General features: G+C 40.8%; 1 protein-coding gene across 1 annotated transcript in view; it reads left to right on the plus strand.

The window, feature by feature from the left end:
* Positions 1-18,166, plus strand: part of SLC9A2 (solute carrier family 9 member A2) — a 32,844-nt gene extending 14,678 nt beyond the window's left edge. Inside the window, exons 4-12 of the mRNA XM_072853355.1 lie at positions 4,224-4,441; positions 5,782-5,984; positions 8,828-8,917; positions 10,247-10,317; positions 11,780-11,941; positions 12,532-12,628; positions 13,536-13,667; positions 15,576-15,666; positions 17,796-18,166. Of these exons, the coding sequence (XP_072709456.1) occupies positions 4,224-4,441; positions 5,782-5,984; positions 8,828-8,917; positions 10,247-10,317; positions 11,780-11,941; positions 12,532-12,628; positions 13,536-13,667; positions 15,576-15,666; positions 17,796-18,166 (1,435 nt within the window). The remainder of the gene's footprint in view (positions 1-4,223; positions 4,442-5,781; positions 5,985-8,827; positions 8,918-10,246; positions 10,318-11,779; positions 11,942-12,531; positions 12,629-13,535; positions 13,668-15,575; positions 15,667-17,795) is intronic.
* Positions 18,167-22,483: the final 4,317 nt, after the last annotated feature.

The following is a 22,483-nucleotide window of genomic DNA, read 5'->3' on the forward strand; positions in this document are numbered from 1 at the left end:
GTCCTCTCCAGAAGGAGAGGAAAGAGCTTCTATTGTAATTAGAGCCGGGCTTGAATCAGGAGCACGTCTGTAAAACATGCAGATGTGAATCTGAACTTTATTTGCTTGGTTCCATTTCTAATTATAATGCTGCATTTTCTGCTTACTAATTTCTCATAAAGGCTGTGAAGCAGCAGAACTATTAATATGTGTTTCTTTTTTTTTTTGCAACAGTGAGTTAGCAGGCTGAAAGGAACAAACATTGAAACTACTGTAAATTTAGTAGGTCAAGGAAACGTGAGGATTGAACCCAGTGGCCTAGTTTATTGCAGTCATGACAGAAACTGTACTGTTTGTACAGGAGGACTTTTATTCTTCAGAAGCACAGAAGGTTGCAGGTTAATTGCAATTAACTGTTGTTTCCCTCCCCTTCTTGACCAAGGCAACTACCTCAGGTCACAGAAGTGGAAGCCAGAATTAATGTGTGTGGATAAGAAATATAAAATATAACACATCTAAGCTTTTGCTTAGATTATGGTGACAGTAAAAATTCCGTTTGGGAAAAACATATTATAATAATGTACATAAAATCTTGCATATGTAAAGAAATTGATTTTATATTAAATTCTAACACTATATTGCCATATCATTTTCAAATTAAAGAGACTTCAACAGGTTTTTTTCTAAGGTAGATAAGTACTCTGAAGAGATACTAGATTCATAAAGTGAGCAGTGATTAGCTGTGGAATATTACTTATCTGAAGAGTAACAAATAATGTACAGCACTATTTGTTATACTGGCGAACCAACTTATCAATTAGTTGACATTAATTGAATGAATGCAAAATGTGACTGAAAATAACATTATATATATGAGTGTTGTCTCTTTAAATTCTAGTGGTTAAGCATGGTAGGTGTTTTAAGTTACAGCTTGCAAAGATCCTGATTAATCTGGTGACAGATTCTTATCAGACGTCTATTTACAGTGTCTCCATTACCTCAGGATCCAAAAACAAACCGTATCCAGAGCATGCTTCCCCACTCCCCAAGCTGCAGGGCTTTCCTAAATGACTATAATCATGAGAACTATTTATTTTAAGAGGGTAATAAATAGTGCTGAGTGTTTTGTTGTGTCTTTGGTGCAGACCTGACGGCCCTAATGCTTCGAGCAGTAAGCTGCAGCTTTGAGACTCTGAAATGGCCACGGGTCTGGAAATGGCTGTTTTGCAGCCTGCCCACTGTGTTCTTGCTATATGGCATTTGCTGCCCCTGCACTTGCCAGCTCCACTGTGTGTGCGATCGGCTGGAAGGAGCTGGGATGCATTGGACTTTTTTTACTTGTACAGATAAGCTGTGCACACACAGGAGAGCTGTCATGACCCATGACATAAGCTGAGATATTTGTAGGTCTGTCAGTGCAGCCTGTGGGTTGTGAAGAGCTGGTTTGCCACTGAGTATGAGAGTTCTGGAGGGTGAAAGTGTTAAGTAGATTTGAGACCCTTCTTCACATATACTTTCAAGGTTGGTCACCAGAACTATGTGTAAACTGAAGAACCTGGGAATGTTTGACAGCTTCCGGGCTTGGGTGTATGGCCTGGCCAAGTCATTAGTCCTTGTCAGGACAAAATCCATGCATGGCCCAGGTCCTCTCCCACTTTCTTCCTGAGATATGCAGGCACTTATGTTTTTGGGATCTATGGTGGGGTCTATGACAAGTCCCCAGTCTGGGCAACTGTAAGATCAGAACAAGGAGGAGAGCTGTGAAGAGCATCGGCAGTCTGTCAGTATTGGCAAAAATGCAGCACCTCTGTTGTCCCAACCACATGTTCAAACTAGAAACGTTACCCACTGAGTGTTGCAGGGAGGAAGCTTGCATGGTTATGAAATCTGCATCATTTCTTCCATGGTGGATCCCACGTAACCATGATGAGCTCTGCTTCCCAGACAACATGCTACTCTTGGGCCACAGAGGATCTTTTTGTTCAGACCATGGTGAAATCAGCTGATAATGAGGAGAGAGCTGACAATTATGTCAGTACTAAATGCAGATGGGTGTCTGGGATAGTTTTAGTCAAGCTTTCTTTCTTAGTCTTGGAGTTTCCTTAGGGTTGGAGCTAGTTTTTGCACGGCAGTGGCCATTTTATTTTGTGCTGACTAGATCTGCCTCTCTATCACCAAGTGCAGGTGGACAAAAATGCAGGGCGAAGGCCAGGTTAGGTGCACTTGTTCTGCTAGCAAATCCTCTCCACCTGTATTTGTAAGCCACTACCCGCCCCATCGGACTGCATCTGTCCCACATCAGACCCTCTTCCCTGGGTTTTATTCACCCTGATGTGCCTGCAGGTGCTGTGCTGCTTGACAGAGGTCAGCGAAGTACACTATGGCCTCTCCCAGTGTCCACATGTCCTCCCAGATTCGTCCCTCAGAAGTAAAGCTGCCCAGTCACTTTGGGGATGTGGATGTGTTGGTGGAGTCAGAGATCTACAATTATGTTTCAGATCTTGGCCATTGTCCTCTAAAGCAGGCCATGCTGGCTCCACATAAGAGAAGGAAACTTCTGGACAAAACTGACTTTAATTAATTAGGAGAAACATGTTCAGAGTCTGCCAGTGACTACAGCCTCAGCTGCTGCTATGGACACCCTCTTGCAAAATGCTAAGAAAGTTTAGTACGCAAAGGTCCTTTTGAAGTACTGCTGCTTCTGGGATTCCCCTTTCTGCTTTGCAAAATTTTTTTTTTAATCCCTTCTTTTAGAAGAAAGAACCTAGACATGTGTGTTCATAATGTCAGTGGGCTTTTTCTGAGCTCTCCCTCAGTCTGGCTTTCCATTTACACTCACATTCAGGGACGTTTGAGCTGTTCAGAGATGGGGCTCTTGGCTTAGAGGCAGGACATGCTCAGCAGAAGACTTTCTGCAGTGGGATCTCCATGAGACGTGGGAGAGTCTTCAGCTTTTTCCAAAGAGATGCTGGCAAACCTACCATCTTTCTCCATGAGAGAGAGCAATGTGGAGATTTCAGTAGGAAGAGGTATCCCCTGTGTTGGCAAATAACTATAAACTGAAAACCTGCTGTAACTGGGATAAATAACCGTAGGACAAGTCCTCATGGGCTGTATTCAGAAAGACAACATAAATACACATCTCTCTCTCTCTGTTTAGGTTTAGTGTACATGGTTTGACTGAGAACCCATACACGGGTGTGTATAACATTTTTAACTGGGAAATCGGAGAAGACATGTTTTTGCCCTAGATAACAGAACCAGGAGTGACAGCTATTTCACAACGCTTCTTGCCTTAGTTGCCCACCCTGATAATTATGAGGCAATTCATACTGTGCTTCCCTACACTGAGGCACCACCTTGAGGTTATCCTCCAGCCAGCTCTGCTTAAACCTGTCCTTAAACCTGTAAACTTTGTAGCTGCGTGGTCCTCAGCCATCCCTGCACCATAGGCAACCGTACTGAGCAAGTGATGTACAGCCAGTAATGTCATTCTTTGCTCTTCCTGCTGATTAAGAAACTCTGCTTACTAACACAGGCTGAGAGCACAGGCACATAGGCATACTTACAGTAAGTCCTGTCTGTTCTCATGTATCAGCCAAGATGCCCATTTCATTGATTTGTAGGTGCTTTAAATGTGCAACAGTGCCAGCGTGATTTCTGGGGGTGTTTTTCTCCTGTTCAGCCCTATGTGCAGGCAAAGTAAGCAGTGACCTAGAGTGGTGGAGGATGACAAATTGTCTGCAGCCTTGCTGCTTACTTTGCCTGGAAAGAGGAGCTGGCTACTGTCGCTACCATTGAGGAGGGGAATGGTTTGGTGGGACAACTGCTGGTGGGAAGGGAAGGAAGCCCTGCCCCAGGACATGCAGTTGCCATCCTGTCTGATGTCCCTCAGCAGCAATAGAAGCAGCAATCCCTGTTTTCCAGGGCTGCCCCTGCCTCTCCTCAGCTCTGCCTCTTTCAAAACACATAGTTTGAGTGATCCCTGCACAGATCACGTGGATTTAGTCTGTGACAAAACTCTCCATATACTGATGTCTTCTCGGAAAACTCCCCACTGTGGAAAAAAATTCCCATGCCCAAAACTGTAGGTTCACCAAGTCTATAAATTTGAGATTGGTTATGGAATAAGTTATGCTTTGTATTTTAAAGAGGACTATGGAAAAGTGAATAATATTCTGTAGAAATGAGAGAGGCTAAAAAAAATCAAGCGAATGAAATACAGGGTAATGTTTGCCTTTCAGGATTACAGCTTGTGCCATGACCATGAATAAATACGTGGAGGAAAATGTTTCCCAAAAATCCTATACGACAATAAAGTATTTCATGAAGATGCTGAGCAGTGTCAGTGAGACCTTAATCTTCATCTTCATGGGAGTGTCTACAGTTGGGAAGAACCATGAGTGGAACTGGGCCTTCGTTAGCTTCACCCTCCTTTTCTGTTTAATCTGGAGGGCACTGGGTAAGCAAGTCTCAGACTATGCGTCAGCATTCTTTGCAAGTGAAACTTTTTACCTCTTCTCAAGTAGAAAACGCCAAAATTTAGACAGAGTCCCATCAGCTTGTAGAATGGTCATCTTATTTGTAATGTGTCCTAGATCTCAGGGTCAGCTTCCACCTTTCCCCTAAAATCAGTTTGGTCCTGATCCTGCCCATCTAAAGTCAGAGGCAATCTGCTTGTTAATCAGAGTACATGTATTTAAGTAAACATTTATTTGCAAATAAACAAATTTTGCATAAAATAATAGCAGTTCTGCAACAGAAAAACAGGTTGTGTTTTGGGTTTTTTTTTATTTATGTCTACTAGCTTTGTGATTTTCCCAGTCATTGGCATAAATAGCATCAAAACAGGAAATGCTGTAGTTGAAGTGTTGTTCAGGTATATATTGTGAAGAAAAAAAATCCTGTAAGAAACTGCTTGGCCCCTCCTGAGTTTGCAGTACTAGCTCCTTTTCTTTTACCTCAAGACCTAAGTGCAGGTCAGGCTCGTAGGTCTTAAACCTGCCCCTCACCCCAGTTTCATCTGTAATGATTCAGTCCCTCCGTGTGTAAAAGTGGCTCATGCTCTGGTCTGCCTCTGCACCCCTACTTGCAGCTCCCAAGTCTCCCTCCAGTGCAGAAATCTGAACTATTTTCCTTCCCACACCTGCAACCCCACGATTAATACCTTATGCTGAAAAACAGCGAAGGAGCCTGGCTGCCCCTCAGCTCCTGGCCCCCATGCTTGCTCCCTTCACCTGCCTTTATAACTTCAGTCTGACACATCTCTGGAGCCTTCACCTTTGGTACACCAGCATGCACTGGCATCTTCTCGCTCCGTCCCCAGTCCTTCATCCTTTCTGTCTGTGCAAGTAAAACTAAGTGAGTGAATAGGAGTTTGCAGGATTCAAAGCACAGATTGATGGAGGTGACAAGCCAAAGTGTTCAAAAGCACCTCAAATCCTATTAAAAAATTTGGAGTCTTGGTCTATACTGACACAGAGAATTATTGCTGTTCTAGAGGTGCAGAGTCTAGCAGATAGCTGTCTTGAGGAGATGAATTAGCTGCTTTGGGCCCTAAATCCAGCTGAGCTGAGGTGGTTATCTCACTAAATATGTTTAAGATGATGCTCCTTAGGCATTTTAAAGTTTTCTTCCATGGTGTTTTCAAGCTGTTAAGTAACATTTCATTTCTTCAATAATGTATAGGTAAGAAGGAAATAAAAGTGTTTTAAAACAAATATTAGCATTGTGGGGGATTTCTGTGTAATTTTAATTTCCCCTTTTTTCCATCCTCCCTGTATTTCTGGTTTTTTTCCTCAGGTGTTTTTGTTCTGACTCAAATCATTAATGTGTTCCGGACAATTCCTCTCACTTTTAAGGACCAATTTATTATCGCCTATGGAGGCCTCCGAGGAGCTATTTGTTTTTCACTTGTATTTCTGCTTCCTCCTGCTGTGTTCCCCAGGAAGAAATTGTTCATCACTGCTGTTATCGTGGTGATATTCTTTACCGTTTTCATTCAGGTAATACCTTTCCTCTTCTGGACTTCTTCTTTCTCAGACAGGTTGTAAATAAACAGTGGGTAGAAAAACAAATGTCCTAGCTTAGTGGAAGGAACATACTTGAAGGTACTCTCTGTGGTCATAATTTAAAAATAAATGCCATGCAGACTGCAGACAGGTAGCAAAAGTATGCCAGATATTGAGTACTTATGCTAACATATAAGTAGTATTAAGCATTTAAGACCTAGTGAGGTTGGAGCAGAGATAAAAGATAATCTGAGTACAGCCCCAGCACTAATTCCTTGTTAGAATATTTGAAGTTGTGCATTTACTCAGGAGTTTGGTGTTGGATATCGTGCACAGCGAGCAGGGGATAGAAGACACTGAGAGCACTGAGAGGTGGACTGGGGTGTGTGGGTCCGGGTGTTAGGCAGTGATGCTGCAAACCAGGTAGACATCCATCCAAAAACACCAGGTGTGCAGAAGAACGTGAAGAACTTGTCTCTGGTGTCAACCTGGCCATGGAGTCCTGGTCAGGAGTGACCAAGAGAGAGGGAAGTGACTGAAACCAGCAAAATGTAGAGGAGGCTAAGCCCCTCAAATAAAGATGTCAGGCTAGTCATTATCCAGAGCGGTGAGAGAGATGTGAGAGGCTAGTACATGGAATTTCAGGTCTGTGGGAAAAAATATATTTTTTTAGCCTGCCTTTTACATGGATAAAGGTGCCATGGGAAGTAGCAAGTATCTGTCCTTGTGCTTGGGAAAGGGGAAGAGGTGGCTGGAGAAGCTGGAGGTCAGTTAGTTGGTCAGTTAGTTGACCTTAGCATGTAAGCTGTGAAAACGGATTTTGAAAGATAGAATAATTTAAAATATGGAGGTAAATGGAATGTGTTATGAACTGCAAAATGGTTTACCAAAGGGAAACCTGGTATCATTCTTTGATAAGGCAGTTTATTTTCTAGAGTAATCTCATCTAACTGGACTATTGTAAAATCTTTGGGGGAGGGGGCTACATAGGAGATTGTTAGTTTAACTACTTGTTCAACTGAGGTTTAGATTGACATTAGGATGACTGTAAAGTGAATGAGGAAGGAGCTGACAGTTTCTCCTATAAAGGGAAATTGAAGCATATGGTCCTTTGGGTCAGAAAAGACCTCTGGGGGTCTCTAGTCCAACCGCATGCCCAAAGCAAGGCCACCCTCAAAGCTAGATCATGTTGCTCAGGGCCATGTCAAGTTGAGTTCTCAATATCTCTATGAATGGAGATTCCCCGGCCTCTCTGGGCACCTGCTCCAGCATTTGACCACCCTGGTCAGATAATAGGCTGACGAGATGTTATTAATGGAATTCCTCAAGCATGGTTCCTGGGGATGGTTTTGCTTAATATTCTCATTATTGACCATGGCACGTGAATGTAGGAGTTGTTTGTTGCTGAAGTTTCTTGATGACAGGCTTTGGAAGGTGTTCTCAGGGTGACAGTGAGATGGGGTATCATGTAGAAAGAAGAGAATAACTGAGGGCCAATATGATAGAAACAGAATGAAATTTAACAGTAACAAGTGCAAATGTGTTCTTGCTAGGACTTTCTTACTAGGGATTTCTCTTATGAAATGGGAACCTTTTGTTTGGAAAAAAATAGAAAGGGAAAAAGACACAGGTGTACTAGGTGATAACGGGGTAGAGTTTAAGCCACCAATACAGTGGAGAAGAAGAAAAGCAAATCTGATCTTAAGACATACTGAGGCAGGTATTTCCATCAGAGAATAGTGTAATGTTCTAGAGTGATCGTGGGACTGGCAAGCCTGTTGTGTGAAAGGAGACCAGGATGCCTTTGCCTTAGCAAAATGAAGGAGAATAGGGAATATAATTACTGTTTATATGAGGGAGTGAACACCAGAGAAGGAGGAACACTGTTTAAACTAAAAAGACAAATGTTGGCACAAGAACAAAGTGGTACAAAGTGACCATGATGCAATTAAGAAGCAGCTTTCTAATTATCAGAACAATGAGGTTCAGGATGAGTGTTCCAGTATGAGCAATGGGGCAAAGAAACCTAACTACTTTTAAGATAAAGCTTGATTCATTTACGGAAAGAAATATGTGACCTGGTTGTCTGGGATAGTAGGGACTGATCTCAACATGGTGAGAGATTCATTCCTCTCCCCTGTTCCAGTGCGCCTATACAAATAAATAAATTATGTCAATTCTTCCACAAATAATTGTTCAAAACCATGATATCATTCTGGGATAGCCAAAACTTTTTGTCCTTTCTCTGAGAATAGTCAGGCAAGGACACATATTTACAGGAAGTCTTAGTGTCACGGGTCTTGGATAGTAATTTTAGTGCTACTGTTGACACATCTTTGAGTACCTGTTTTGGAAGTAATCACTAAAAAAGAGAACTTTATATGTTTGCTTTGGAATGATGGGGGATCTGTTTATTAATTCAGAAAACAAGTGAGGGTTTTTCTAATACATAACAACTGAAAAAAAGTTTAAAAATACTATGGATGGGGTAATTGATGTATTCCTGATGGGGTTTGTCAGGTTGCTCCTCTTGGACCTCTTAGCTCTAGAGAGCCCCTTCCTTCCTTCTGTTGCATCAGTGGAGTCTGTGTGCTGACAAGGACTTCAAAGCTAAGTGCAACACCTGCTAATCACGAGAGTGAATTCACTGTTATAATTATTGTGTCAGGCTGTATTTTGGGGTTAGGAAGGTGAAAGGGTATCCAGAGCTAAAAGGGTATCCACAGCCATTTTCAGTGCTCTGACAGAGATGGAAAAGACTGAAAGGCTTTGTTTTTTCTTTATGTTTATGGAAAAAAAACCAGAACTATTTGCCTTTTTTTATTTTTTCTTCACAGGGAATAACAATTCGCCCACTAGTGGAGTTTCTTGATGTCAAAAGGTCAAATAAAAAGCAGCCTGCTGTCAGTGAAGAAATTTATAACAGGGTATGTTGCAGCTTCAGTGTCATAGATGAAACCCCCATATAGATAAAATTCCTGGTGGCTTTCAGTAAGACAAGGATTCAGCATACAGTATTACAGAGAGACACACACTGTTTTAGATTTCTTTTTGATAGCTGTTATAAGCACAATAACTGTAAAGCTGATATTTAACCTTTGGCAATTATCAAAATTAGCATTATTATGTATCCTTATTTTGGAATCTTCACTTTGTTAATTGTTCACCTCTTGAGGTAAATTAACTTCCTGTAGTTTGTTTCACATATGAGATATGTGTTATTTTAGAACTTGGCCACATTAGGAAAGCTTTGGCAATTTAATTACATTATATTGCATTTGAGTTAGTCTAATTAAACAAATGCAAACTCCTCCTAAACACACTCTTAAACTTACTTAACTCACATCATCAGCCTTTTTATGGATTTGTATTTGGTACGCGTATGTCTCCAATTATTGCAGTCTATTAGCCATGCATATTCTTGAATGTATTTCTCCTTGCAGCATACCTGTGGCAGGTGGTTTGAAATTCTAAAAATGAAGAATAATAAGGGCCACATTCAGCAAAGAAGTCAATCTAGGCATCTAAAAGTCCGTCCTTTTAGAGCTTATCCTTTGGCGTATCTACCAGGATTTCCCTCTGAATTTGAGAGACCCCTACTATGGTACTTGAATTAAGAGCAAACAAGCTGCCTCTGGGGATCGAGTGAGATCTTGGCTGAACTGATTCACTCTGTCATAATTCATAATAGACTGAGGAAGAGTGTGTTTCTAATCTTAGGTGCCCAGGATGCTTTGAGGTGAGTCTAGACCATGATCTCCTAAAATGGGAGCTCAGGACCTGATGCTGGGTATCTCAGCTCTGTCCTGTGCATCCCAAGGGGCCAGTGCTGATGCGGGGAGCTGCTGCCCACTCAGGCTCTCTCCTCTGCAAAGTCATACCTGGTTCACTGTCAGGCCTGGGGAAGTCCTTGGAGAAGTCCCAGGCATAGCCCTAAGTGATTAGGGAACTTAAAAGAAATGAAAATATGGGGGAAAAAAGTTACCTCCAGATTCAGGCAGGAGCTGAGCAAGGCTGACTTGAGGAAATTAGCAACTAACTTCTGTCCTTTTGGGACTGTGAGCTAAGGAAGCTCCAGGAGAACAAAGCAGAGTCTGGCTCTGAGTTTGGTTAGGCGGCATTTCGTTAAACTGAAGCATCGTCCTGAATTCTGACTAGACTTTTCTGTTTTGAAGTAAGTTAGAAACTAGTAATACCTAAGGGCAAGCCAAGTGATGTCTATAAGTTTATGTAATGAACCAATGTTTCCCCTTTAGTTCTTTGACCACGTGAAGACTGGAATTGAAGATGTGTGTGGACACTGGGGTCACAACTTTTGGAGAGACAAGTAAGAATGTCATTTAAAACTTTTGTTATACAGGAGAGGCTAGACTGGCTTAGCAGCAACAAACGAAGGCTGTTGGGCATCAGATTTCATTTTCAGCATCTTATTCTTGAAAGTGGATGGTTGTTTTTAGAACGTGTGGGTTACAAAGGGAAAGCAGCAAAACAATGTCTTTTTACTAAACCACAAGCAAGTAAAACAAAATCTCCAGCTGGGAAGAAAGGCAGCCCTCTGACCCGAGCGTAGAGGATTGTACCTTCTGGGAGTGCGTGTCCTCTCCCTGTTTCTGACTGTTTCAGAGCATTTCCTGTATGTCTGCTGAGCCTTTTATCCCATCTGGCTTTCCTCCTGCAAATTGTACATCTCTGTGGTGTTAAGTGAGGGGTTAGTTCCCTATTTGATGGGAAACATACAAAAGCTTTGGGACTTTCGCTAGAAAGATCAAGGCACTAGCTGGCATGAGGTGCCTGAGAGATCCTAATGGCAGGCAGCTCCACAGTTCTTGATGGTATTATTTAAGACTTAGTGTCAGTTAAGAAGATTACCGCTGGCAATACCTGAATAATTAGTGTTTTCAGTTTAGCTGCTGAGTCATCATCATCATTGGTTTGGATCTAACTCCCTTTTCTCAGAAGCACACTCTTTTACACCCAAATCCTTTAGACCCAAAGCATGGGCATTGCTCACCCACCTTCTAGTCACTGCCCCAACAAGAATTTAAGTGTTTTCTACAAAGACGAATAGCACCAGCAGGAAGGGCTGAGAAGAGCCCTCTCCAAATGACTAGAGGGCATGACAGTGAGGACACTCTCCTGAGAGATGTATGACATGGGTACAACTTTCCTTTACTCAGCCTCGTTCTCCTCCAGTCTGTGTGAGATCTTTAATTAACGGATTACGGAGCAAAGGAGAGTCCCACCTCTTCATGACCTTCAGAAGCATTTTTGACTCAAATTCAAGAATAATTTCAGGATGGCCAGAGGGCAAAATATTTTCGGACAAACAAAATCACCCCAGCTGTAATCAATATTTTTTCACTAAGCATCCAAGAGGGTTGCAGTTGCTTTAGAGGAAGGGAGAACTTCCAAAGTTTTACAAAAGCAGGCTAAAATTTCAAAGAAAAAGCAGCCGGTGCAAATTTAGTTCTTTTATTTATTATTACAGTAAATATTTAATGTTCTTTTAAAATTAAAAATAATATTGCCTAGTAACACAGAATACCTTAAAGTTAAAAGTTGCTGCTAGGGAGACTGTCCATTAATGTATTAACCAAAACACAGGTTAAGTCTGTCTATCTGAAGCAAAGATGAACTTGACCCTTTATTATGTTACTCAGCAGCAGGTTATTAATACGAACAGACACGTTCCCAGGGAATAAACTCTTTCACAGTTGTGTTAGCTACAGTATATGGGCTTTCCTTAACAGTAAAAATTAACTGGTTGGGTTGGTTTTCCTCACGTACAGGTTTAAAAAATTTGACAATAAATACCTGCGAAGACTTCTAATCCGGGAGAACCAGCCCAAATCTAGCATTGTTTCTTTATACAAGAAGCTGGAAATCAAACATGCCATTGAGATGGCAGAGAGCGGAATGATAAGCAAGGTCCCATCGTCGGTGTCTCTCAGGTAAGCAAGCAACGCCAGCATGGCCAAGGATTTCAGCTGGGTCACGTCATTTATTTCACAGCCCAGTCTGTAGGCAGGATAATCACTTTGACTTAGGACACTTTGCGTCCAAATGTCACCTGAACATTAAGTGTATACGAAACAAGAGCGTTTCGCTTGCAGCTCACACGCGAAGTGCTCAGTGAGCTCCGGTCGTCTGGAGCAGGTAGTTTTTTTACAAGGGCAGCTGCTCACGGGAACATTGATTTACCATGTAGAGCAGAGCTGGACTTGAACTAGTGCCTGCACATCTTTTGCAGTAGCTACAGGGGAAGCCTGAGGGGCATTTTGAAAAGTACCTTAATCAAATTTACAATTTAATGTCATTTATATCAAATTTTGGAGACTGAGTTTTGAGCCTTACCACTGACTCAGATGAGATCAAGTTTTCATTCCTACATGTTACATTTCACCTGTTCCTCGGCTGTTTTGAAATGTTTTTTCCAACGCTAACAAAGGAAATAGTTGAAATGTAATTCCCGATCATAAAAATAAAAACATTCTTCCTCTTTCTCTCTTTCCTCTATTTTCCTTTTTTTATTCTGCCACAGTGAATATCATGAAGGAAAAATAAAGCCACTTTCTCCCACTGAAATGGAAAACATGCGAGAAATATTAACAAAGAATCTCTACCAAATACGACATCGAGTAAGGATGAAGTTTTGCATACTTAAATATCCCACTACTCTTTGAATATACTGATTACCTTCCTAACGTATCTTTGGGCTAGTGCAGCATCTACTGTACCACAGCATAATAATTAATGCTGTTACTTACTTCTATTGCCTATGAATCCATTTCCTATCACATGTACAGCAACATATTCTTACTCCTTTATGTAAATAGCTTACTTGATCCTATACTATGGTCAAAGATTAATGTTTTTGTTTCGTTAGTATCTGCAATATACTTACATTACTTAAAAAGCATCATAGGTGCAAATTCAACCCAACGTTGTCCCACTTATATCAGTAATTTGTTCACGTTGTGACAGGGTGAAATTTCCCATTTGCCTCCAGTTGTGAAGTTGTTTGTATTAAAAGCAGAGGTGATGAGCTGGAAAAATAGTGAAATAAAAGCAAAAGGACATTTCACATTTACCCTCCTGTGGCTGAGTAGTTTGAATGCCTGAGCCCTTGGAAAACGTTCAAAAGTGGAGCAAGCTTCAGCTTGCTGGACGTAAAAATGACTTCCCCCTAGGTGACTCATCTTATCACTTGCAAATGTGCGTCCTCTATTGACATATTGACTGAGCTAGTACAGTGTGGGGGTAAACACTGTATTAAGCCAGCTTTTTTCGATTTCTCTTTCATTATAAATATCAGCAGGTTAAAAAAAAAACCAAACCAAACAGGTGCTTGTGAAGCAGATGACTAAAAAAATGCTGGTATAATTACTATTCTTGTTCTTAATCATCTGCAATATGATTTTGTTCACAAGGATTTATGATGCTTATTAAAACATTAAAGCAAAAAGCCTGTTTTGCACTGTGCATATAGTTCAACACATTTGACATTATGCTTTTCAGAATGTGACCACTGCTTTTATATTTCAGACAATGTCATATAACCGACATAGCCTGGCTGCAGATGCAAATGAAAAGCAGGCCAAAGAAATTCTGATCCGTCGCCGGCACAGCCTTAGGGAGAGCCTGAGGAAAACAAACAGCCTGTCAAGAGAAAGACCGGTACTTGCATTTTGGTTGTTTTATAGAAAGCAGTTCTTTGTAGCTAAATGTCATGCAGAAAAAAAATCTTCTGAAATGCAGAAAAAATAAATCCTGAATTTGGAAGACAACTGCACATATAATGTCACACTTACACCTTGAGTTGCACACATGGGCCCCTTAATTTGTGTTGAACCCTTCAGCAAAGCTTCAGTCTTATAGAATGTGATATGGGAGTGGGATCTGCTGCCATAATTTTATCTCAGAGGAGCTGAACAGGCTCTGTACACAGTGTACTTCTAAGGGATGGACAGTATTCTCTATCAGTATTTTGATGAAGCATGGATGATCAAGGTCGACAATGACTTTGAGATAGACAGACTACTTGCAGTATGCTCCAAAATATGGGAAAGAGAACTTTTAATCGAGTCAGTCAGAGTGAGCTTTTCAGTTGAAAAATGTTGTGGGCTCTTTAGTATTCATAAAATGTAGTCAGGACTGAAGTTTTGACACAGAATAGGAAAACCTTCGCCTACAGGAAATGCTGTGGCATGTAATTTTGGCTCTCTGAGGCAATCCTGCAATACCTTCACTGTAAACTTCAGACCATAGTTGAATGGAGCACACTGATTCAGCAGGGAAGTTGATCCCCCAAATCATCTTCCCATTTTAGATTATCAGGGAAATTAACCATCCTATAAATATGTATTTTCATGTTACAGGAATACTTAGTGACTGTTGTCTTCATTGATACAGTTGTCCTTCAGCAGCTGAGGCTGGAATCATGTCTCCAATAAGTGCTCTATCTTGTTTGTGATCATTACCAGGGCTTCTGTGGTGTTAATTGTGACAATAAGTCTGTTCCTGAATGATTTTTTCCCTCTGAACCACAGTTACGTATGTTGTCTTTGTCATACAAATAAATGATTTACTAGGTGGAATAATGAAGAGACACAGCAGGATTGAGACATTTTTGGGGCAGGGAGAGAAATAGGGTGTCTGACAGCTTTTTAAAATGCACAGGCTGTAATTTCAAAAATAAGTATCCTTGGATAAATCCACCCAGAAGGAAGCATAGTGGTCCTGAGCAGCACAACAGTATCCAAAGAGGAAAAATGTCTCATGGAAAATAAATTTCCTTTCAGGTTCCCTTTGAGTGTGCACCAATGAATGGTGCAAGCAGGGGAGAGCTGGTAGACTGGAAAGGTTTTAAAAAAACCTTTGTAAGAAATGTAAGAAAGGATGCTCTTGAGAAATTTTTTAATTTAAAAAAAACCAACAACCTGTCCTGGAAAGTACCTCTCATGTTCCAGGAAGTATGAGGTGTGCTCTGCAGCCAGGGCCTTTAGAGCTTAGTCCTGGGAAAACAAGGATTTTATGCCCTGGACTGGTAAATGATCACGCTGGTGCCTAACTTCCCCATCAAGTTCAGTGTGACTAGTCAACTGTATAAAGTCATTTATATGTATAAAGAGCTTGCAGGATCAGAATACAGATTAGTTCTTGTGCCCAAGCTTCAGTCTCAACCTAATTTTTGCAGCTGACTAATAAAAAGTTTCAAACTGGAGTTGCATGAAGTGATGCCATGCTTGCAGCGTTTGCCTTCCTTAGGAAAACCTGTACGAGTAAGGTTGAGGTTAGAGAGGATACATTTATTAACTTTGATCTCAGAGGGCATATCACTAGGCTTTCCTTTGATTAAGCTGCCTGAGATTACTCAGTCTTTACCTTAGTTAGCGCGGACCTCAACCAGCAATCAGTGTTAACTTGAGTGTGTAGTAAAAGATCACATATTAGCTAATCCCAAACTACTCTCCAGCCCTTTAGCTACATAAACCTGTTCAAGCCTCAGTCATGTATCTTAACATACATTATGCAGGTACTTCAGTCTGCAGTAACTTGACATTTCTTCTATTTCTTTGCATGCAGGCTGCTGCAAATACAAAAAGATTCCTTTCACTTCCTAAAAACACTAAGCTCCCAGAGAAACTACGAGTGAGAAATAAAACATCTTCCAGAGGTAATGAAAAATTTTCTGCTGTCTCTTACTGTGCTGCAGTCATTTTGCCTACGTAAAAGGAAAGTTTTTCCAGGGATGACACAGAGAAATCAGCATATTAATTTTCAAATAAATATAAAATATTTTATGTGCACATGCTTTCATTCTAGAGTTAATACCTTCATAGCATATTTCTAGGCATTGAATATTTAGCAGTGGTCTTAGGGCATCAAAAGCAGGTATTTGAGTGTAGAGAAATGCCCCAGCTAGCACAGTCTTGTGGGGCTTTCTCAGTTCCAATGCCATTGTGGCGTAGTCCTCCCAGCACGCCTTCTCATGTGAGCAAGCAGCAGCCTGAAACACTTCTGTACCAGAAGCACTGCCATGGCTCATTCTCCTTGTCTTTATTCCATAATGTCCAGACCTCCCTCTTGGATTATGAGCCTGTTTGGTTTCTTTTCTCACTGGGGTCAGGGTAGAGGACACTGCTCTGAGAACCAAACCAGAGAGGAGAATGAGGACATGAGGGCTGGTTTATAGTTCTCATGAAGAACTTCTCAAAATACTGTGGTTTACAACCAAAATGTTGATTTTTTTTTCTTGCCTAAACTCACAAATGTTTTATACTGGAGTTCTTGAATTCTAACAAAAAATTTAAAAATCTGGAGGAAGACAACCATTTGATGTGAAAACTTTGCCCAATTCTATATATTACTTTTGATTATTACCGGTTGCATTACCATGCTCATACCATGCTCAGGAGCATTCCCTGTCATGGCAAGTGTCATGGACCCACGGAGCTATAAGCAACAAGCAACCATCAAGATCACTTGCTGGGAAGATTTAATCTCTGCACAATCACTAAAATGTCTTGATCCTAGCCCCAATTAGTTTCCCACTCTTCCAAATTAATTTACCAATAGACCATGTTTTTGTCTGTTAATAATTATGTCTTTGCTCTCCTGAATGTAGGATGCCTTTTATTCTGTAGTTATGTCTGCAGAGGTCACCTACTGTCACCTAGAATTAAAGAGGAAATGTGCCTCCAGATTATTCAATTGTCAAAAAATATATTATTTGACATATTTAGGGGGGGGAAAGCCTGCAAACACAGTCTGATGAAGACCTTCCTTGATATATAATTATCTGGGTGAATGGATAATTTTGTGGTGATATATTTTGTTGACCCCTTCCTCACCTTTTTAAAAGAAATAACATGTAGGCTACTAATGGAAGTTGTTCTTATGACAGTTGCACAATACATAATCCTTTGCTTTGATATATTTAAAACATCATATCTGACTTAAGTCCAAGAACAAATCTGAGGCATTCATAAATGATTGTTAAAATTATTATCAAGTCACTGAAGTGTACAAGTTTTGATGAATATGTTAGTCAATTTAAAAGAAGTCTGCTGGGGAAAATACATGCACGTGTACACATCCAGAGTGTTTCCAGCTTGGTTTACCTGATAGCTATCATTTAAGAGTATTCCCTGAATGATTATGCCAGCTTTCGCTTGACCATTTTCTACCCTGCTGTGATGGGGTGAAGGAGTCTGCAGCACTTGCAACCTGTGAGCTTTGTCATGTAGATTTTCTTTTATATTTTACATTCAGGCATTTTAAGGATGGGATGTTTCCTCCCACCTGTACATTGACCTTGGGAGATCCTTTGCTCAGTGGACTATTGACGCTCCTTTTCCAAAGTCAAGTTTCTAGAGCCGTTGTGCACTGGAAATGCCTCTCAGATTAGATTTCATGGGATGTGAGGGTGAGAAATCTAATTTCTGTATCCTGCTTGGACGTAAGCAGGGACTAGACCCCAGGTAGCTCAGAGACAGGTTTTTCCATGTCCAGAGCCAGAACTGGGGAAATGTCAACTCAAACAGGGGGGCATTCGGTGATTAAGGAGCAGCTGAGTGAGGGCTTTCTAAAAATCACAGTTTTGAGGGGAGGGATGTTTGTAAGCCAAATCTGTCCTCTGTCCTGGCAGAGTTAAGTGTCTGGGTCTAATCAGAAAGCATCAAATTCAGGAAACACAGGGAAACTTTCTTCTTTGGCTGCTAGTGCTCAGTGTGCTGTTATTTGAATATTCCTGAAACTGTAGTATTCTGCACCTAAAATTTTAATTTTGTTTTCAATTAACAGTGGGCGACAGCAGTGACTCTGAGATGGATGCAGCTACCACAGTGCTCAATCTAAGACCCAGAGCAGGGAAAATCTTGAGAGACCAGAGACTGAGACAGCAGAGGCCACTGCCTGAGTTTAGGGTGGAGTGGAAGAACGAAGTTGATGGGAGCCAGGAGAGCCGAGGAGAGCAGCAGGAGCCGAGCACCTTGCCTCAGCCATCCATCGGGTTCAGGCAGCCACTGCTGACGAGACCAAGATTTGGCACTTTGAGCAGGGAAGATTTGACTGCAGACCATGGGTCGGCAAGACCTATGCCACCACCACGGTTAGTTAGGCAGGCATCACAAGGGGAAAGGCAGAGAAATAAGCCTGAGAACCAGCCGTACTGAACATAGCAAAAAGAGAACTATTGGTAATAAACCATGGATGTATCGAATTAGGATTCTAAACTATCTGACTATCAGACTATGGTATCCATTAAAAAAAAAACCAAGCCTCAGTGTGGATCTAACCACTTCCATTTGGGTAAAGTCAATGCCATTAACTAAGTGAAAGGAATACTGGAGCAATTGCAAAGCTGAAGACATTAAAAAAAAAAAAAAATCTCTTTTATAAATAACTTATGGCAATGCTTTAATTACATTATTTCCACTATTAAGATAGGATGGAAATGTGCCTTATCACATCATCTCTTGGAACCAAGTCATGCGGGTTCAATACCCAGTTATCCATTGAAAATCATTGTTGAAAGTCCGGTGATGAATGGGTTCTTAAAAAAATTCTGTATCATTTCAGATTTTATTTATAATCAAATAATACTTAACTAGAGCTTTAATATGAGTAACACTGAAAATTGCACAATGCACCTATCATACAGACTTTGTAAGAAGAATAAATATATTCCTGATGCCCAGTTTGTTCGAAGAGCTCTGATGCAGAAAAAGAGGAAGAAGAGAAGGAACAAGCTGTAGGAGCAGAATTGCAAATATGATTTATGGAGAGGAGTTGCAACAGATATAAGACCTGAATAGCTTGAATTTTTACGTTTTGAATTTTTGGCAATATGTAACCTCTGAAAGGTACTGAGGATCGCCAAGGGAAATCTGAATGACCTTGACTTTCACTAATGTCAACAAGAGCTGAGAGCACCTAGCAGGACACCAGAAGCCCTAAAAAGAGAGAACTTCAAGTGGATAAATAACGTTCTTATTCAAAATTGCTTTTTGCACCTTAGTTTCTTGGTTGCAGTGCAAACACAGCGGTAGAATAGTTGCAGAGCACTGCATGTAGACAAAGCGAGCAATCTCATGTTTGAGTCAGGGACCACTGAGGCTCAAGAAAGCTCATTCACTCATCCTTGTGACCCTGGTCAACTTCTTTTACTTTTTGTTTCCTCATCTGTAAAAGGGGAAAGATCATCTTTTCTTTAGTCTGAGCTATGCACTCCAAGGAACAAAAATGTTCCGTCTAATTTGTTAGTACAGAAAAGTAGCACAGCGGGGCCCTGAATCAGTTGAAGTCACTGTGCACCTTAACACCCATAACAAACATGGACTTCGTGTCCATGGACTTCTTCATGTCCTAGCATAAATGGCTGCCATTTGAGTGCATATGGGAAGGGAGGGTGCATTAAAATAAATGATACTTAACTGTAGCTCTCAGGAATTTGCACTTTCTGTCCCACTTAATCTGTCTTAAGTTTTGAGCTTGCTTTAGCACAGATACACATTTCAGCACAATGCAGAAATCATTTTCATTCTACTTGTTACAAGATTGATAACTTTCATTGAAGAATGTACACTGTGAAATCATAACTTTTCTTTTTCGTTAGCACATTTCTAAATCTGTGGGCAATAAGATTAATTTTTTTATTTAAGCCTGTTTTGAAAAAACTATTAAAAATCAGAATTTCCTTTTAAAATCACAGGGTAGATTTCTTTCAAAGGTTCGTGTGTGGGGTTGATAAATTAGTTTTATAAATGGGGATTTAAGACTTTCCTTCTTCTAACAGCTTTTCCAAAATATTTATTTCACCTATGTGTTTGAAATGTCAAACCTTCCTAAACTCTTATATTGGCACAGGTCTTTTAGTCTTTTTCCTCTGTTCCAGCTATGGAAGTTTCTGCTGTGTGTCAAATGCAAAGTCTAAGCTGCAGAGGGATGGCTATGTGAACCCTAGAAATCTCAGTCAAATGTTCATGGCTATTCTCAACAATTTTTTTTTTGTGGAAGGCAATACTTAGCTATCCTTTAATGATCATCTCCTGTTTGGAAATAAAGCTGGGTTCAAACAAAGCCAGCAAGCTTTAAAAACAAAATTGAATTTGTCTTTCAACAGGAAAATATGTTTCATCAGAAAAATCATCAGCAAGCACTCTGTTACTCCATTATCGGGATCATGTTTGAATAAGACAGAAGCCTAGAGTTTGGATTTCAGTTTTGAAACCACATCCTCCTTGCAGATTAGACTGTTTAGATTAGGTGCTTTATATCAGGCCCTTTGAAAGCTGACCAAATAAATAAATAAACGTGAAATGTTGCACATCAACATTTAGTTTACTCCCTGTGGAGCTTTCTCTTCCATGTGCTAGTCAGGACCAAGCAATTGGCTTGTGTATGGGGAAAGCTGCCTTTTTTTTTGAAATGGCTGTCAATTTTTGGCACAATTTTAAATAATGAATGCAGGTTTCAGGAACCTTACTGTTCTGCTGGTTGCCCATTAGTACAGTGCATGCTCAGATCATTGGTATTTTAACTGGGTGCCCCATAGTACAAGCACATCAAATTGGAGGTCATTTTTATGAAATATGGTCTTAAGCTCTTGGTGCTTCAAAACCTGCTAGCACATTGTTACCTTTCCAAAGCACTTTGAGATCCACGGAAGACAAGCATCAAGGCAGATCTCCAGCACGGTTACACTGTGAAGCAGAATCACAAATCGCCCAGGACTCTGTCTCCTTGCAAGTGTTCTCTCCCTTCCCCACTCCTGCTCCTCCCACCCTTTTCAGGCTCTTTCCACTACTGCTGGGTCAGACCCTCATCACCTCTGGGAACTATCCTGGATGTTCTCCTTTTCAGTAGCAATGACAGCAGCAGGTGACACAGGCTGTGTCCCAGGTAGCCCTTCTCATTCAACTCTTGCTCTGGTTTGGGTCAGAGGTTTGCCTTTTCCTATCTTTTTTTATTTTCCTGCAAAGGAAAAACAAGTTCAATAGCATTTTTTGATCTTTCTAAAAGGCCCATCTAACTTTAGCTTGCAGAGGAGACTTTTCCTCAATGTTGTATCAAGGAGAGTTTGTCTGCTGGAGAATGAAATGCCCAATAAATCTGTCCTCGAGCACCATCTGATGGGGAAAGTCATGTATTGACTGGGGACATGTTTTTCACTTTTTCAGGAAACCACATCTTCAGCAGTGACTGGGAAACTCGCTAAATCCACGTACAAATTTTTTGTTTCCAGATGGACTCCCTGGTACACTCTGTAGTATTGATATTTTACTGCCCTGGTGAGGAAGCACAATGCCCAGTTGTCCAGTTTTAGGGACAGTAGGAAAAGATATATATTACACTCTGAATTAGGGGTTTCTGAGAATTTCTTTCTCCCTCCAGCTGCTGAGAGGCCTACAAATCAGAAGTAAATAGGATAAGAAAGTAGGTATAGCAAGGGCTGGAGAGTAGATAGACATCCAGTTGCCTGTTTTAAGCAGATATTTGAAAGAAAAGATGAGAATAATTTGCCATAAGAGACAACATTTTAAGGGCTGTCCTACCTGGTACTAAAATATAATGCAAGCTCCACTGAAACCACAGGTGTTTAACAAAAGAAAACCATGCTGCATAACAATTTAGAAACTTGAGAATATCCTTCTCTGCTGAAGCCACATAGAAATCACATGGAGAAACAAAGTTAAAAATTTGTCCAAAATAACATGCATGCTGTTATGAAGAGTATCTTGGAGTCTCTGGGAGCAAACACACTGCACCCTGCACAACGTTTTTCAGGAGGTCCAACCAACTCCAGGCACCAGCAACACTTTAAGGCTGACACTGCAAGAAATGCTTCAGCTGGTCACCATTTCCAAAATTGTCTAAGTTCTGCCAACATTCCCCAGGTCCTGAAGAAAAGATGAAGGATCTTGAAATTGGCTGGAGGAATGAGTTTTGTACTGTAAGAGCTCTGATCCTATAAAAATATTCTTGTGAATATGCTTAAAACATGGCATCTGCAATACACAGCCCCAGCCAGGCCAGCAACAGATTGGAGGCTCAGCCTAGGAAACAAAATGCAAGCAGGAGAAAGAGGAACTGCTTTAGCACACAGTAGAGAGAGAAGTCATGGCTCACCTAGTTCACCTGATTCAGGTGCTATTTAAATCCAGGACAGATAGGAGGACTAACAGTCTTTTTTTATGTCTCATTTTAGCAGATCATGATGTAACTTGTACTTTCTAGATGAACCTGCAGCTGTGTTTGACACCGTCAGTTGTGTGAACAACCATGAGGAAGCTGTCTTGCAACTTTCAAGTCAAAGGGTTTTATCTCCCTCTTGGCCTATTTATTAGATGGTCTGGCTAAATGAGGAGCTACTTAAAAAGAAAAAAAAAATGCATGGCAGCTTAATTCTCTGAATATTTGAAGGAACCTTAGCATTTGGGAGTCACTCAGAGTTGGGGCTGAAAATTGTCCCTCTTGAATATTGTGCTGAG

Source organism: Ciconia boyciana, chromosome 1 (assembly GCF_034638445.1).
Source record: "Ciconia boyciana chromosome 1, ASM3463844v1, whole genome shotgun sequence".
NCBI lineage: Eukaryota > Metazoa > Chordata > Aves > Ciconiiformes > Ciconiidae > Ciconia > Ciconia boyciana.